Source organism: Carcharodon carcharias, chromosome 28 (genome assembly GCF_017639515.1).
Source record: "Carcharodon carcharias isolate sCarCar2 chromosome 28, sCarCar2.pri, whole genome shotgun sequence".
Lineage (NCBI taxonomy): Eukaryota > Metazoa > Chordata > Chondrichthyes > Lamniformes > Lamnidae > Carcharodon > Carcharodon carcharias.
In genome coordinates this window covers 21,602,137-21,616,203 of record NC_054494.1, presented here as the reverse complement: position 1 = coordinate 21,616,203, position 14,067 = coordinate 21,602,137, and the positions used below count along the sequence as shown (strand labels likewise).

The 14,067-nt window shown below is 41.8% G+C and overlaps 1 protein-coding gene across 1 annotated transcript in view; it reads right to left on the bottom strand.

The window, feature by feature from the left end:
- Nucleotides 1–323: 323 nt before the first annotated feature.
- The window catches only part of LOC121270783 (probable rhodanese domain-containing dual specificity protein phosphatase), a 28,098-nt gene continuing 14,354 nt past the window's right edge, over nt 324–14,067 (bottom strand). Inside the window, exons 3-6 of the mRNA XM_041176223.1 lie at nt 13,217–13,410; nt 4,988–5,169; nt 2,654–2,871; nt 324–559 (exon numbers count right to left, since the gene is read on the bottom strand). Of these exons, the coding sequence (XP_041032157.1) occupies nt 324–559; nt 2,654–2,871; nt 4,988–5,169; nt 13,217–13,410 (830 nt within the window). The remainder of the gene's footprint in view (nt 560–2,653; nt 2,872–4,987; nt 5,170–13,216; nt 13,411–14,067) is intronic.

Sequence of the window (14,067 nt, the reverse complement as noted above, 5' to 3'; positions counted from 1 at the left end):
GAGAGGAATCCTCTTGGGTGGAATTGGAGAGGGAGAGTAGGAAATGAGAGCTGCTGCCATTGCAGAGAGTGTCCTGTTACAAAAACCAAAACCAGCCGGATAGGTTGAAAGGACTGTCTGCTCCTATTGTAGTTTGCAAAGGGATGCAGAAAATATTTTTTGGAGTAAGCCATTGCAGTAAGTCCGTTTGACTGCAAGCTCCCTGAAAGGATTGTAAAGTCCCTTTTAATAAGTAATGTCATCAGACTGTCTCTGGACTTCTGCAGTGAAGAAATATCTAAAACCTTCAGCAAGAGGCAACGACACTATCAGCCGGTTGTCCCTCAGCAATCCGAAGGATAAATGGCACCTTCTGTGGACTGCAGGTTCTTCTCTTCATTTAACTTGATGTCCAATAGGCGCAATTGTTGCAGAAATCCCCAGTTGGGTGAAACAGGCCTGTATAAAATGAGGCGGTTTACTGCATCGAGCAGGGAGCGATTGTGATAAATCATAAGATAGGCCAGTACCAGCGAGGCTGATCTGCTCAAGCCAAGAATACAATGCACCAGTAATTTCGCTGCAAGAGAAAGATATAACGGCTGAGTGTTTGGATTCTTCAGCTGCAGGCAATCGGAATCGAGTCACATAAATGTTGCATTCTAACCTAGAAGAATGAGGGGTGACCTTATTGAAACATATAAGATCCGGAGGGGATTTGACAGGATAGATACCAGGAGAATGGTTCCACATATGGGAGAGTGTAGAACCAGGGGTCACAGTTTAAGAATAAGCGGTCTACTGCTTAAGACGGAGATGAGGAGACATTTTTTTCTCTCAAAGGTTCGTTAGTCTATGGATTTGCCTTCCCCAGAAAGCAGTGGAGGCTGGGTCATTGAACTTATTCAAGGCAGAGTTGACAGATTTTTGATAGACAAGTTAGTCAAGGGTTATGGGAGACAGATAGAAAAGTGGAGTTAAGACCATGACTAGATCAGCCATGATCTTATTGAATGGCAAGGCAGGTTTGAAGGGCCGGATGGCCTCCTCCTGCCCCTAAATCCTATGTTCCCCTGTTCCTAAATTTCAAATCATGGAAAAGATCTGTACCAGGTTCCCCAGTCGCTAAGCGTAAGGGCACTGGTAGGAGGGGCACTGAGCTATACCCAATTGGGAAGGCCCAGTCCATCAGCTGATTTTTCAGTCAAGATGATTATGTTTACCCACATCACCCCAGGACTGGGAGGGGGAAGTTCTGTGGGGATTCTTCATCTCAGCTAACGTCCAATAACCCATGCTACCAGGCTGACATGTGTGGACATGAAGTTGGGAAGGATCAGGTTTGGCAGAAGCATTCTTTACATTGGATCAAATTGCTGAGCTCACTTCAGCCTCAAACATGGAGAATGGGTGAAGGAATAGAAGCCTACTGGCACCAGTGAATGATGTCCCACCCTCTGCAAATTAAAAAGAAGAAATGAGAAACAAATTAAAAACAAAACTCCACCAAATATGTTCTTGTGAATTTCTTATTTTTCACCTTTTTGTTTAAAAGGTCTTTGTTTAAACAGGAGTCAATGACTTCATTAATATAGTTATCTTCAGGGAGTTATTAACCAGATTAATTAAAACTTGCAGATATCAACAGTTACCTCTGGTTTGTGTTAATTTATTTCCCTCAACATGACGTTATCTCCTGCTCAGGTGAATATTGACATCAAAACAGAAATCAGAAGGTTATTAACATTTGTCATAATTTTTTGTCACTGCTCTGTAAAGGGCTACTGATTGTGAAATAGGAAAGAACTATTCACAGTTAGAAAATTCTAGTGGAGCGTGAGCTTAGCACAGCACTCCATTAGTACAAGATGCAGGACAATGTAGCCTCTAATGCTTTTGGGAGTGTGCAGGTGATTTGTTTAAGTGCGTGGGCCCTTTAATTTATTTTTTGCAAGGCTGTCACACACAGCAACTTAAAGGGGCTGACTCGTGTGCAGCCTACGCAGGAGTTTTCAGGCTGCTGTGTGACCATGCAGCTTAGAGGGAGCATTGACACTGGGCCAAGCGAGGGATTCCATGATTACAATATAAAGCAATAATATTTGTCCGCATCTCTCTTTTTCCAACGTACTCACTGTGCATTTATATGAACAATTTGTGATTTTAATCTGTAGCATGTGTGAGCATTGTCCACACACACACACACACACACACATACACGAGTAAATTCTGCGATACCCTGTGCTCCCAGTGGAGCCTTGGAATTTACCGACTGAATAAAGGATAATTGCAGCCTCTCAAAATGTTGTCAGGTTTCAACCATTACTGGAGCAGGTCATTAATAGCTCCACAACTCTCACTGGGTTGACTTCCCTTCTAGCTCTGCTTCTCCCCCTAACTAACTGAACATCTAGCCTTTGCTCGGCACCTCCCTCTGATTTCAGAAGCTTCATACGGAGATGCAGCTTCCCTCTGTGGCACTTTGTCAGTCTATGATGTACCAATGGACCACACCACATGACTGTACCAAAAAGGTCAATGTTTATATTTCATAAACTAGGGCAGGCTACCATTCTTTACTAATTGGGTATTTCCATATAGCAAAGAGATTTACCAACAGCAGCACTGCCTATTTAGCACATCTAAATGCAATGAATGTCAAAACATGCCTTACCATCTGGAGTATTCAGTGTTTGATGTATCTGTTCAGCTGCAGTGTAGAAATATATACTCAGGTCAAATTCTGGGGAATCATCAGCCGCTATGCCATAGTAATTCATTTTCTTGCCGTAGAAGATTTGATCTCCCACGCTACCCCATTTGGAATGTGCAGCATTTAACACATGGGTGATCCCCATCTTCCTTAATTGTTTTTTGTCATGGGCTATCACCCTATAACGAGAACAGAATGATCATGTAAGACAACACTGTGATGCTGTACAATTTACTGTAAAGATCAGGAAAGCCTGTGGCACAGTCTCTGCTGTGTACTGAGTAGCACAGTCAGTGATACTTCCAGAGGGCTCAGTACTAGGTCCCTTGTTTTTCGTGGCATATATCAGTGATTTGGACCTGAACATAAGGGAATGTTAGGAGGTTTGCAGATGCTACAAAAATTGGCTGTGTGGACGATTATAAAGAAGAAAGCTGTAGACTGTAGGAAGATATCAATGGACTAGTCAGGTGGGTGGAACAGTGACAAATGGAGATCAATCTGGAGAAGTGTGAAGCAATGAATTTCAGGAAACCTAACCAGGAAAAGGAATACACAATAAATAATAGGATACTGAGAAGCGTAGAAAAACAGAAGACCCTTGGAGTGCATGTCCACAGATCCTGGAAGGTGGCTGGACAGATAGAGAAGGTGGTCAAGAAAGCACACAGGATACTTGTCCTTTATTAGCCGAGGCATAGAATATAAGAGCTGGGAGGTTACGCTGGAACTATAGACAATGCTAATTAGATCACAGCTGGGGTACTGCGTGCAGTTCTGATCACTGCACTACAGGAAAGACCTGACTGCACTTGAGAGAGTACAGAGGAGATTTACAAGGATGTTGCATGGACTGGAGAATTTTAGTTATGAGTAAAGATTGGATAGGCTGGGTTATTTTCTTTGTCACAAAGTAGGCTTAATTAAAATTGTGTAAAATTATGTGGGACCTGGATAGAGTGAATTGGAAGGCCTTATTGAAGGGTCCATAACGGGGCCTAGATTTAGGGTCAGCTGGAGGAGGTTTAGGGGGGACTTCAGGGGAAACTTTTCCACTCAGAAGCTAGTGGGGATCTGGAACTCACTGCCTGAAAGGGTGATAGAGGCAGATATGCACTTGAAGTGCCGTAAGCTAGAAAACAACAGACCAAGAGCTGGAAAGTGGGATTAAACTGGATGGCTCCATTTCAGCTGCCTCGAATGGCCTCCTTCTGTGCTGTAAATTTCTGAGAGGAATTGGCCAAGGTTCATGTTTCTGATTTTATTCCCAGTGAAAAATATTAGATGAGAGCAGGCTTACTTGTCATGCCCCCCACTGTCAAATCGTCAACAGACATTCACTGTCTAACCTCATGTACAAGGTAGTGGTGGCTTGCTGCGTTACTGGAGAATTGACACTGCCTGTGGAACCTCCAGATAAGGAGGATGGAAAATGGAGGAAAAATGTAATATTTTTCACAACAATGTGTATGTTTGCATTTCAGATTTGTTGCTGATCCAGAAAATAGAAGCTACTGTTTGAGTCTCAACTGAGTAACCACAAAATATCTTATATGCAGGAGAGGATTGACACAAGGGCAGGTCTTGTTATGAGAATTGAACTGTGGAAGATTAAGGGTGATTCACTGATGGAGAAATTCCAGTTGTTGTTCTCTCATCCCACCTCCAGCTTTGTTAGCTATGATCAAACTGAATGGTGGAACAAGATCAAGGTGTTGAATGGCCACCCCCTGTTGCTACGTTTCTGGTCCAGAGTTGTGTACATAAGTGCTAGCTTTGATAGATTTAGTGAACATCGTTGGGGAGGGAATGGCGATGGTTCTCATCTGGACCACTAGATGGATTCTTACTAACAAAATATTCATCAAAAGCCTCACTCTCCTCACAAGAAACAGGTCATTGTGCTAGAGTCTTACCCCAACAATCACCATGAATCACTAGACACCAAATGACAACATCGTTATCCCCTCCCATCATCACGGATTACCAATTGACAAGCTATCACATAGCTTTCAGAAGCTGGTTCTAGTGCAAACTGCAGTCAGCACCTGTGTGAACTGTAGGAAATTTGCAACTTAATTTGTTCTCTAACTTATCCATTATATCATTGACATAGAACTATCGCTGAGTATTTCCTTCTGTTTTAAACAGTTTAAAACAATGCGCTAAAGTAATTTAATTTGTGCCGATTTATAGCGTCAATGAATACACTTAAATAAATCTGTACTGAGTTACTTGCCCCGAGTGCTTTTGTTACAAGTGTGGTATCTCTATGGCATGTGTAAGTATACTTACAAATCTCCGATGTATAGGTTAGGCCATACTTCATCAATATGGTTTAGCTGGGCTCTGCTGTTCTCCAGGATACTCTCCAGTTCTGTAACAGAAGGAGTTTTTGAATCACAGATGGTGTTACCAATGGAGGGATCAGGACTGTCTCCGGATAAAGATTCAGTTGTTGACATGGTCCTCAGTTTCTCCGGAAATATTGCTTTTGCAGGCTTGTCAGTCCTCCCCAACATTCACTGTTTAAATGTTCATTACTGTGTATGCGATTATGCTGATCGCTTTGACATTTGCAAACAGCTGTGATTCCCTGCTCCATTTCATGCCGCCACATGTCTATTAACAGCAGTCTCCATTTTATCCTGTACAACATTTAAATTTCTGCTTTTAATACAAAGCATATCATAGAAGACTTAAATAAATTCCACTCCAGTTTAATTTAGAATAGGTGAGAAATGCTGTTGGATGCACACTGTGTGACTGGTCATGGTAAGTGGGACAGTCAGTCTTCCACCATGCAACATTCACCTGTTTAATGGTAGCACCCAAGTTGGCTTGCTGGTTAATGGGCAAAGCTTTTAACTCTTCAGGAGCTCAGCTAGCTGTCCATTATATTCCCACACTGAATGTCTTACCCTGGCTTATGGACAGTGTGATCTTTGATCCAGGAGCATTAGAGTAGGGGAAACTTGTAGTTTCTTTAAGATGTCTGTGGAATCTGTAATTGTTTTTAAGAATGTTGGAAAGGACTTTTAAGAGTCTGCATTAACTGTAAAGGGATCAATTTATTGATTTGGCAATTTATTTCTTGGATAATAAGAAATACTAGCATGTATGACCTGGTGACAATTGACCTGGAAGCACCACCAGAAAGGAAGTTAAAACGAAAAGCCATGTGGCCAGATACAAAGGAGAGCTACAAGCAGAGGAGCTGGAGAGTGAATGCACAGATGCAGACACAAAGAGAAAGCAGATAGAAAGAGGAACACAGAGAATCCTTGTGAGGAAAAGAAGCAACTCACCCTCAGGAAGAGGTCAGTTTTGCTGTTTGGCAAAAAAGGAAACAGGATCTCTTGGAGGTACTTTTCTCAGAAGTGGCCAAACCGTGAATCAGGATGTTATTGACTGGTTGATAGAAAACGAGCTCTGGGAAGCTGTACCATCAGGACTGTCATGACCCGTGGGAAACAGAGTTCATAGCAGTGTGCCTTGCTGATGATAATTACACACATGAAACTCAAGGGGTGAAACTTGTTGTTGGATAGGACTCCTGATCCCCCCTGTGTGAATGAAGAACCGCATATTGTGGAACTGTGCAGCTACATAATGCTAGACATGCTAAAAGGAAATGCTTGTGTTTGTGTAAGACATATCTTTGATGTACTAACTAGTTAAAGTGAATTTTGCCTTTTTATTTGAAGTATCATTTGCCTATTAATCCATGCTTAGTTTACATTGATTCTGATTCACGTTAAAGTAAATCTTGTTCGTAATTTCTTCATTTGGGGGTCATTTAGTTAATTTGGTTATTTTGCTTTACAGCTCCCCCTATGGCAAAGCCTGTTAATGCATGCAGCTCTGTGCTATCAGTTTCCAACCTCTACACCCAATTGTACTGTCCCTGGGATTTTATATATGACTGTCCAATGATATACAGCCATAATATGTCCTGTCTTGTACTGTACTAAATGATGCAAAAGTTAGAAGCTTCAGCTTTCCTCACAGGACCAACACAAGGAGGGTTTTTTCCCTTGGAAAACAAAGTGAACAACACCAAAGAACCAGTGAATTTACATTTCAGAAAAAGGACATTTGGACTATTGTGTCCATGCTGGCTCTATGCTGCAACAAACCAAAATTAGTCCCACTGCACAAGGACGTGATCATCCCTGTATTGTTTCTGCTTCAAATATATGTCCAGCTTTGCCTGAAACTGATGCAATGGACTCTTTTTTAAATTTGTTTATAAGATGTGGGTGTCACTGTATACCACTGTGCCATCACCTCTTCTGGGTCTGTCCTGCTGGTGGGGCAGGACATACCCAGAGATGGTGATGGTGGTGCCTGGAACATTATCTGAAAGGCATGATTCTGTGAGTATGACTATGTCAGGCTGCTGCTTGACTAGTCTGTGAGACAGCTCTCCTGACACTCTGCCCCAGCCATTCTTTCTTCCAAAGCTTTTGATGCGTAAAGAAATGTTCCGCCAACCCAAAGAGGCAGCCACTCAAGCCTCATAGTGATTTCTTCTCCAGACGTGTTACTCAGGAATGAGTTTGGAACATTCTACCAAGTGCAAAAGTGACCACAGATAGGAATGAGGCAGAATGCAGGATCATAGCTTTGGCTAAGAGGTTTGCTTTGCTTCTTGAAATTCTTGATAAATTTATTAATTGAAGGCTCTGGATCATATGACATAGATGTCAGTGAAAAAAATTGACTTTTATTTCAAACAATAGGTTTTATTGTGCTAGTATACATGACAATTATTTCTGTAACGTTCATTCTAAAGCTGGTTGGTACCAGCTCTACTCAAAATTCTCCATATGATTATTGCAAAGCTAGATATTGAATCAAACAGTTTCACCTGCGTAAGAAGCAATTGTGTTAATTCTATCATTTTAAAGGTATATTTTGGAGATACCATGTACAGTTTGCCCATCCATGATTTCAGTCAGCTCCTCAGAAAGATTATTCACCATAGGTAAAAAGAAGAAGATAATGCGGTTGTGAAGTTGATGTTGATGGGTTGGCTGGCGCATATCAAATTTGGCTGAGCCCCCGCTGACCTGAAAATTGAAATGAGGCGGGGTGATGTCGGGAGTTCCGCCTGATGTCATCCCGTGTCACTTTACGAGTCGGCGAGCGGGCCTCACCACCCCATCCCCCGCTCACCAACTGGGAAATCCTGGCCCCTATCTCTGAACCCTCCTCCATCCCTACAATCACCCAAGATCTCTGCTCTGCTCCAACTCAGGCATCATGCACATCCCTGATTTTAATCATTCCACCACTGGTAGCCATGCCTTCAGCTGCAGAAGCCCTAAGCTCAGGAATTCCGTCCTTAAATCTTCCTGGCTTCCACCTCTCTCTTCTCCTTTAAGATGCTCCTTAAAGTTAGTCTCTCTGATCAAACCAATGTCTCTCCATGTAGCTTGGTACCAAATTTAGTTTTTGTCTGCCAAAGCCTCTGTGAAGCACCTTGGGATATCTTACTATGTTAAAGGTGATATATAAATGCAAGCTGTTGTTCTGAAATATTAATTGCGCAGTTTTAAAAATGAATTAGATCAATTCACTGTTTGTTACTTTTGATCAAAGGTGTCTATTTCCTGTATTAACTAATCTGTGTGGAGAGGATTTTTAAAAATGTAATCCTTTTTGCTACTTGTGCTCTCCAGCTCTTTGGCCAGAGCTTAACTAAAATAACTTGCCTATATTTACATTATTTTGCTTTTAAGCATTTGAAAGAACTGCATCAGATCTTTGCTGAACCCTTCATTCAACATAGAAAATAGATTAAATAAAGGGTCTTCATATTCTAAAATTCTGTGTCCTGGATTCATCGCTTTCATTTTTCTATGAATGTTCTCTGAAATAGCAATGTCCTTTTGTAGGCATTTTTCCCAAATTACACTCACTGTTCTGAATGTGACTTTGCCATTGGGTTATATGAGCTTATAATAATCTATTTCACTTATAAAGTCAATTTTTGTTTTTGATTCATCCTGTTTTAGTTTGTTCTTGGGTGACATGGAAGAGGGGGTATTTATTGCCCATCACTAGTTGCCGTGAGAAGTCAGTGCAAGATGTGTTGTTTGAAGCATTTCACTCCTTAACGGTGGTGTAAGGAAGGGAATTCCAGGATCCCGACCCAACACAAATGGAGGAATGGCAAGATACGTCCAAGTCAGGATAGTGTGTGACTTGGAGGTGCCTGTGTTCCCACAGCGTTGTTGTTTCTGTCTCTCCTGATGATAAGATTACAGTGGTGGGAGATCCTGTTGAAGTGAATGGTATAAGATTGTATGGCGTTGTGTGACACCTTATTGCAACATATTGTATGTCATTACATTGTGTTACTTGAGACTGTATGGATGTGAATGTCAGGTAATATAACTGTTGATTTATGATTGAATATGGTATACCGAAGTGTTTTTAATAGACAGGGGACATATTAATGAATCATTTTTGCAAATAGTTTGCATTTTTAAGGTTTTGTGTTAAATTGTTTGTTTTGATGCAATGGCTGGACTTTTCTGGCAAACAGTAGAATAGACAAGTTTCAGGAGTTATTTAGAAGTTTATAATGCGTTTAATGAGTATAAAATGGAGGAAGATTGCAAAACTCTGCGGCACAGAGGGATTTAGTTGTCCTGGCACATGAATCACAAAATGTTAATATGCAGGTACAGCGAGTAATTAGGCAGGTAAATGGAATGTTGTCATTTATTGTAAAGGAAATGGAATATAAAAGTAGGTTTTTGGTATAGTAGTTATAAGTTTTTGTTACCATTGTACAGAGCCTTGGTGAGACCACATCTGGAGTACTGTGTACAATTTTGGTCTCCTTACTTGAGGAAGGATATAAAAACATTTGAAGCAGTTCAAAGAGGGTTCACTTGATTGATTCCTGGGATGAAGGGATTATGTTATGAGGAAAGTTTGGAGAGATTGGACCTGTATCCTTTGGAGTTTAGAAGAATGAGAGGTGATCTTATTGAAACACATAAGATCCTGAGGGGAATTGATAGAGTGGATGCAGAGAGGACATTTCCCCTTGTGGGAGAAACCAGAACTAGGGAGCACAGTTTAAATTTAAGGGGTCTCCCATTTCAGATGGACCTGAGGAGAATTTTTTCTTTCAGAGGGTATTTGGCCTGTGGAATTCTATTCCCCAGAGAGCAGTGGAGGCTGGGCCATTAAATACTTTCAAGGCTGAGGTAAATAGATTTTTGATCAACAAAGGAGTCAAAGGGTGATGGGGGTGCGGGGTAGACTGGAAAGTGAAATTGAGGTCACAATCAGATCAGCCATCACCTTATCAAATGGCAGAGCTGGTTTGAGGGGCTGAATGACCTGCTCCTGCTCTGAGTTCGTTTGCATGTGTGAACTATTTTGGAGAAAAAGCTAAGTCTGAATGAACCTAATTATGAGGCAAAAACAGAATTACCTGGAAAAATTCAGCAGGTCTGGCAGCATTGGCGGAGAAGAAAAGAGTTGACGTTTCGAGTCCTCATGACCCTTCACCCGTTTTTCCAGGTAATTCTGTTTTTGTTTTGGATTTCCAGCATCCGCAGTTTTTTTGTTTTTATCTAATTATGAGGCATTGTGTATGGATTTAATATATTTCTGGGCTTTAAGCTGCGGTATATACTGTCCTAAAAATATTCCCTGCTTTCTTTGTGTCTTAAAGGCTGGAAATAAACATTTTTACAGATTGGCTTTGTCATCTGCCTCCCTCTACGCGCTTGTCCTTGACAAGGCACAGAAAATGAAACGTAACCTCAGTGTGACGTACAGTCAAGGGATTCTGTGTTTATAAAGAGGGTTCACTTGAAGGCTAGGCTGCATGAGACTGAATCATGGTGGCAGGAGGCTGGTTTAATCGTCATTGTTTATTAAGGGAAAAAGCAATTCAAGTGGAAATGTTTTCTTAAGTTGGGAAGTGCCAGGTGCCCAAAGCAGTGACAGCGATTAGATAATTTGGCGGTGGTGCTTTAGAAAATGTTTTCTTTCATTACTTATTTAATATATGATGTGCATTTTAATGAAACCTGATTGGAATAAGACATGGAGATGGCAGGCCAGACAGAACCTGCAGTTGTATGAATAAATGATCTCGCATCAGCACAAAATGAGCTAATTACTGCTTTCTTGAGATGTGTTAAATGAAGGTTCAGTGCCTCACAGAATATGTCACGAGGATCTTGGGTGAGGTGCTGAAGTCCTGGAGCTGCCTTGAATCTTGAATCAAGTAACGACTGCATTCAGCATTACTCAAGATGGAAATAAGGAGGAATTCCTTCTCTCAGAGGTCGGTATTCTTTGGAATTCTCTACGCCAGAGAGCAGTGGAGGCTGGATCATTGAATATATTTAAGGCTGAGTTACACAGATTCTTGATCGGCAACGGAGTCGAGGGTTATGGGGGTCACGGAGGAAAGTAGAGTTAAGGCCACAATCGGATCCGCCATGCTCTTATTAAATGGCGGAGCAGGCTTGAGGAACTGAATGTCTTACTCTGACCCTATTTCTTAATATCTATATTCCTATCTGCCAGGAGCTGCAGAGGAAACAATGATGTGTGCTGAAGTCAATCAGTACAACCAGTTTGATAATGCTGAAATGGGAGCTGACGTAGAACAAAGGCATGTGCTTGATGGCAATGGTTCAGAATTTGTTTCCCACCCTTAATTGCCCTTGAACGGAGTGGCTACAGAGTCAACCACACTTTAGCTGTGGGTCTAGAGTCACGTGTGGGCCAGACCAGGTAAGGATGGCAAATTTCCTTCCCTAAAGGACATTAGTGGACCTGGTGGTTTTTTACAAAATCGATGATAGTTGTTGTGGTCACAATTACAGAAACTGGTTTTATATTCCATATTTCTTAATTAAATTTAAATTCCATCAGCTGGTATGCTGGGATTTGAGCCCATGTCCCCAGAGCATTAGCATGGGCCTCAGGATTACTACAGCAGTGATATTACCATGAGACCATCATCTCTCCCTCATTTTGGTGAGCGGCGAAACTCTCCCCAATGAAAGATCTCAGTTTGAGGTTGTATTCACAACCCTTGGATTATGAATCAAATATTTTGCCTGACTGCTATCAATGATGGGCATTTTCTCAAAGCAACAGCATTTCCCTCCTCCAATTTCTCAATGGTGGTGCATGGATGTTGGCAAGCTTTCTTGGTGTTCTTCCTGTGTGATGGACTGGGGTGGGGGGTAGTTATACATAAAAGTTTGGGTCAGAGGTCATTACCTTTGCAGGATAGGCTTCCAGTTGGATTCCCACCAGTAAGTGGCAGCTCACTTCTGCCAATAAGGGACATTCTGACAGTGCTGGAACAGGGTCAACACTTGTAGAAGCAGAACAGTTTAAAATAGGCAGAGGCCAACCCCCCCCACCCCCCCCCCCCACCCCCATCCCCCCTCAACCCTCACTCTCCCCCCAAAATCAAAGAGGAACAGGCCTCAGCCATGACCTAAAAGCTAAGAGTATGAAAAAGCCCAGTACAGGCACCCCCTCTCTCAGAAAGGGCTTCACAAGCAATTAATTACTTTTGAAGTGTATTTACTACTGTATGTGGACAAACAGGACAACCAAGTTGCACACAGCAGGATCCCACACATAGCAATGAGATAAGTGAGTAGATAACTTGTTTCCTTGAGTGTTGTTGATTGAGGGATAAACGTTGGCCATCAGTGGAACTCACCTACTCTTCTTTGAATAGGGCCATGGGGCCTTTAATATCCAAATGAGGGGACAGATGGAACCTCAGGTTAATGTCTCATATTAAAAAAAGGCAGGTCAAACATTGCAGCTCTCCATCAGTGCGGCGCTAAGGTGCTAAAGCCTCGGGTATGTGCTCAAGTCTTTAGAATGAAGGTTGAACCCACAATCTTCCAAATCAGAGGCAAAAGTGTTGCCCTGGGCTTTAAAAAAAGTCTTCACTAAAACCAATGGTTTTAACTGTTTGAGTGACAACAAACCATTGTGAACTGAGTTAAACACATAAAACATTCACCAAGTAACCTAGCTTCATAATCATGAATGACAATAACCCAAATGGAATATGACAGTCTGGGTGATAAGCTGAATATTTATTCATTTTTTTTTAGAGGCTGTACAAAGTTACTGATTATATTTAAATAGAATATTAAACAATCTGACCAAGTGACAGGGGGCTTGTGTGGTTACTAAACTGTGGATATGTTAATATACTGATGATTGATGTTGATGCAGGCCATTTTATTATCATGCTGCTAAGATAGTGGTGAAATAAAAAGTAAAACATTTACAAATCTGATATAAGTTCATTTTGACTGAGATAAGAATTGAGGTGAACCTGTATCTCTGTTGACAATGCGGTGGGATTTTAAACCACATTAGCTGCAATCCCAGTGGTACACAGAATGCCATAATGGTGAATGCTTGCGATGCTGCACACAGGTATCGTTAAGCATTTTCAAAAAGCTACAGTTCAGACTCAATAGAGGAAGAACATCAAACAATCCTTTCCTGTTGTAATTTTATGTCAAAATTCCGTAACTGCCTTAAAAAACCTCGATTGGGAAAGATACGTCGGTGAGCGGTCACAGTCTTAACTGCATCGAGCAGTGAAAGGTGATGATAAATCATCAAGTAGGCCAACACTAAAGAGGCTGATCTGCTGTATCCAAAAGCACAGTGTACAAAGATCTTCCCTGGGAAGGTGGGGTGGGGGGGTGGGTGGGTGGGTGGTGGCGGGGTGGGGGGGGGGAACAAAACAGAATGTTTAACGTCTGCACAGTTTAATTTTGCACATTGTACCATCTTTTGTCATTTGCAACACCATTTTTACAATATGACAGCACAAAACCTCCTAGTTAACAGATACTGAGATGCTTAGGCATTATTAACCAATCTCAACAGATGAAAATATGTCATGATTTCACTTTGTTTTACACCATAAACTACAATGTACAAAATACAGGACGTCAGTCAGTTGGCTGAACATTAAATAGTTCCTGTGGGATTGACTCATTAGATTGAAACAGAATGCTCCCCCCAGTGGGATAGCCTGTGAGTATTCGGCTGTGGATATCAGGAAGGGCCCAGGTTTTATTGACAGTCTGGGCTGAGATAGATCACGGCCAGGGCTGCAGAATGGGTGACGATAATCGGAGGAGACGAGTAAATTACTTGATCTTGCTAATAGGGAGGGCAGGGTCAGGCTTAACTCTGCTGTACCACCTTCTGCTCAACAGCTTGTCCATGAATAACGGCCACAGGGACAACATGCCAGTAGGCAACTGGTACCTGTGGAACTAACCCAGCCAGAGGTAAAAACCTTCAGGAGGTAAGGAATGGAGTGGGGAAAG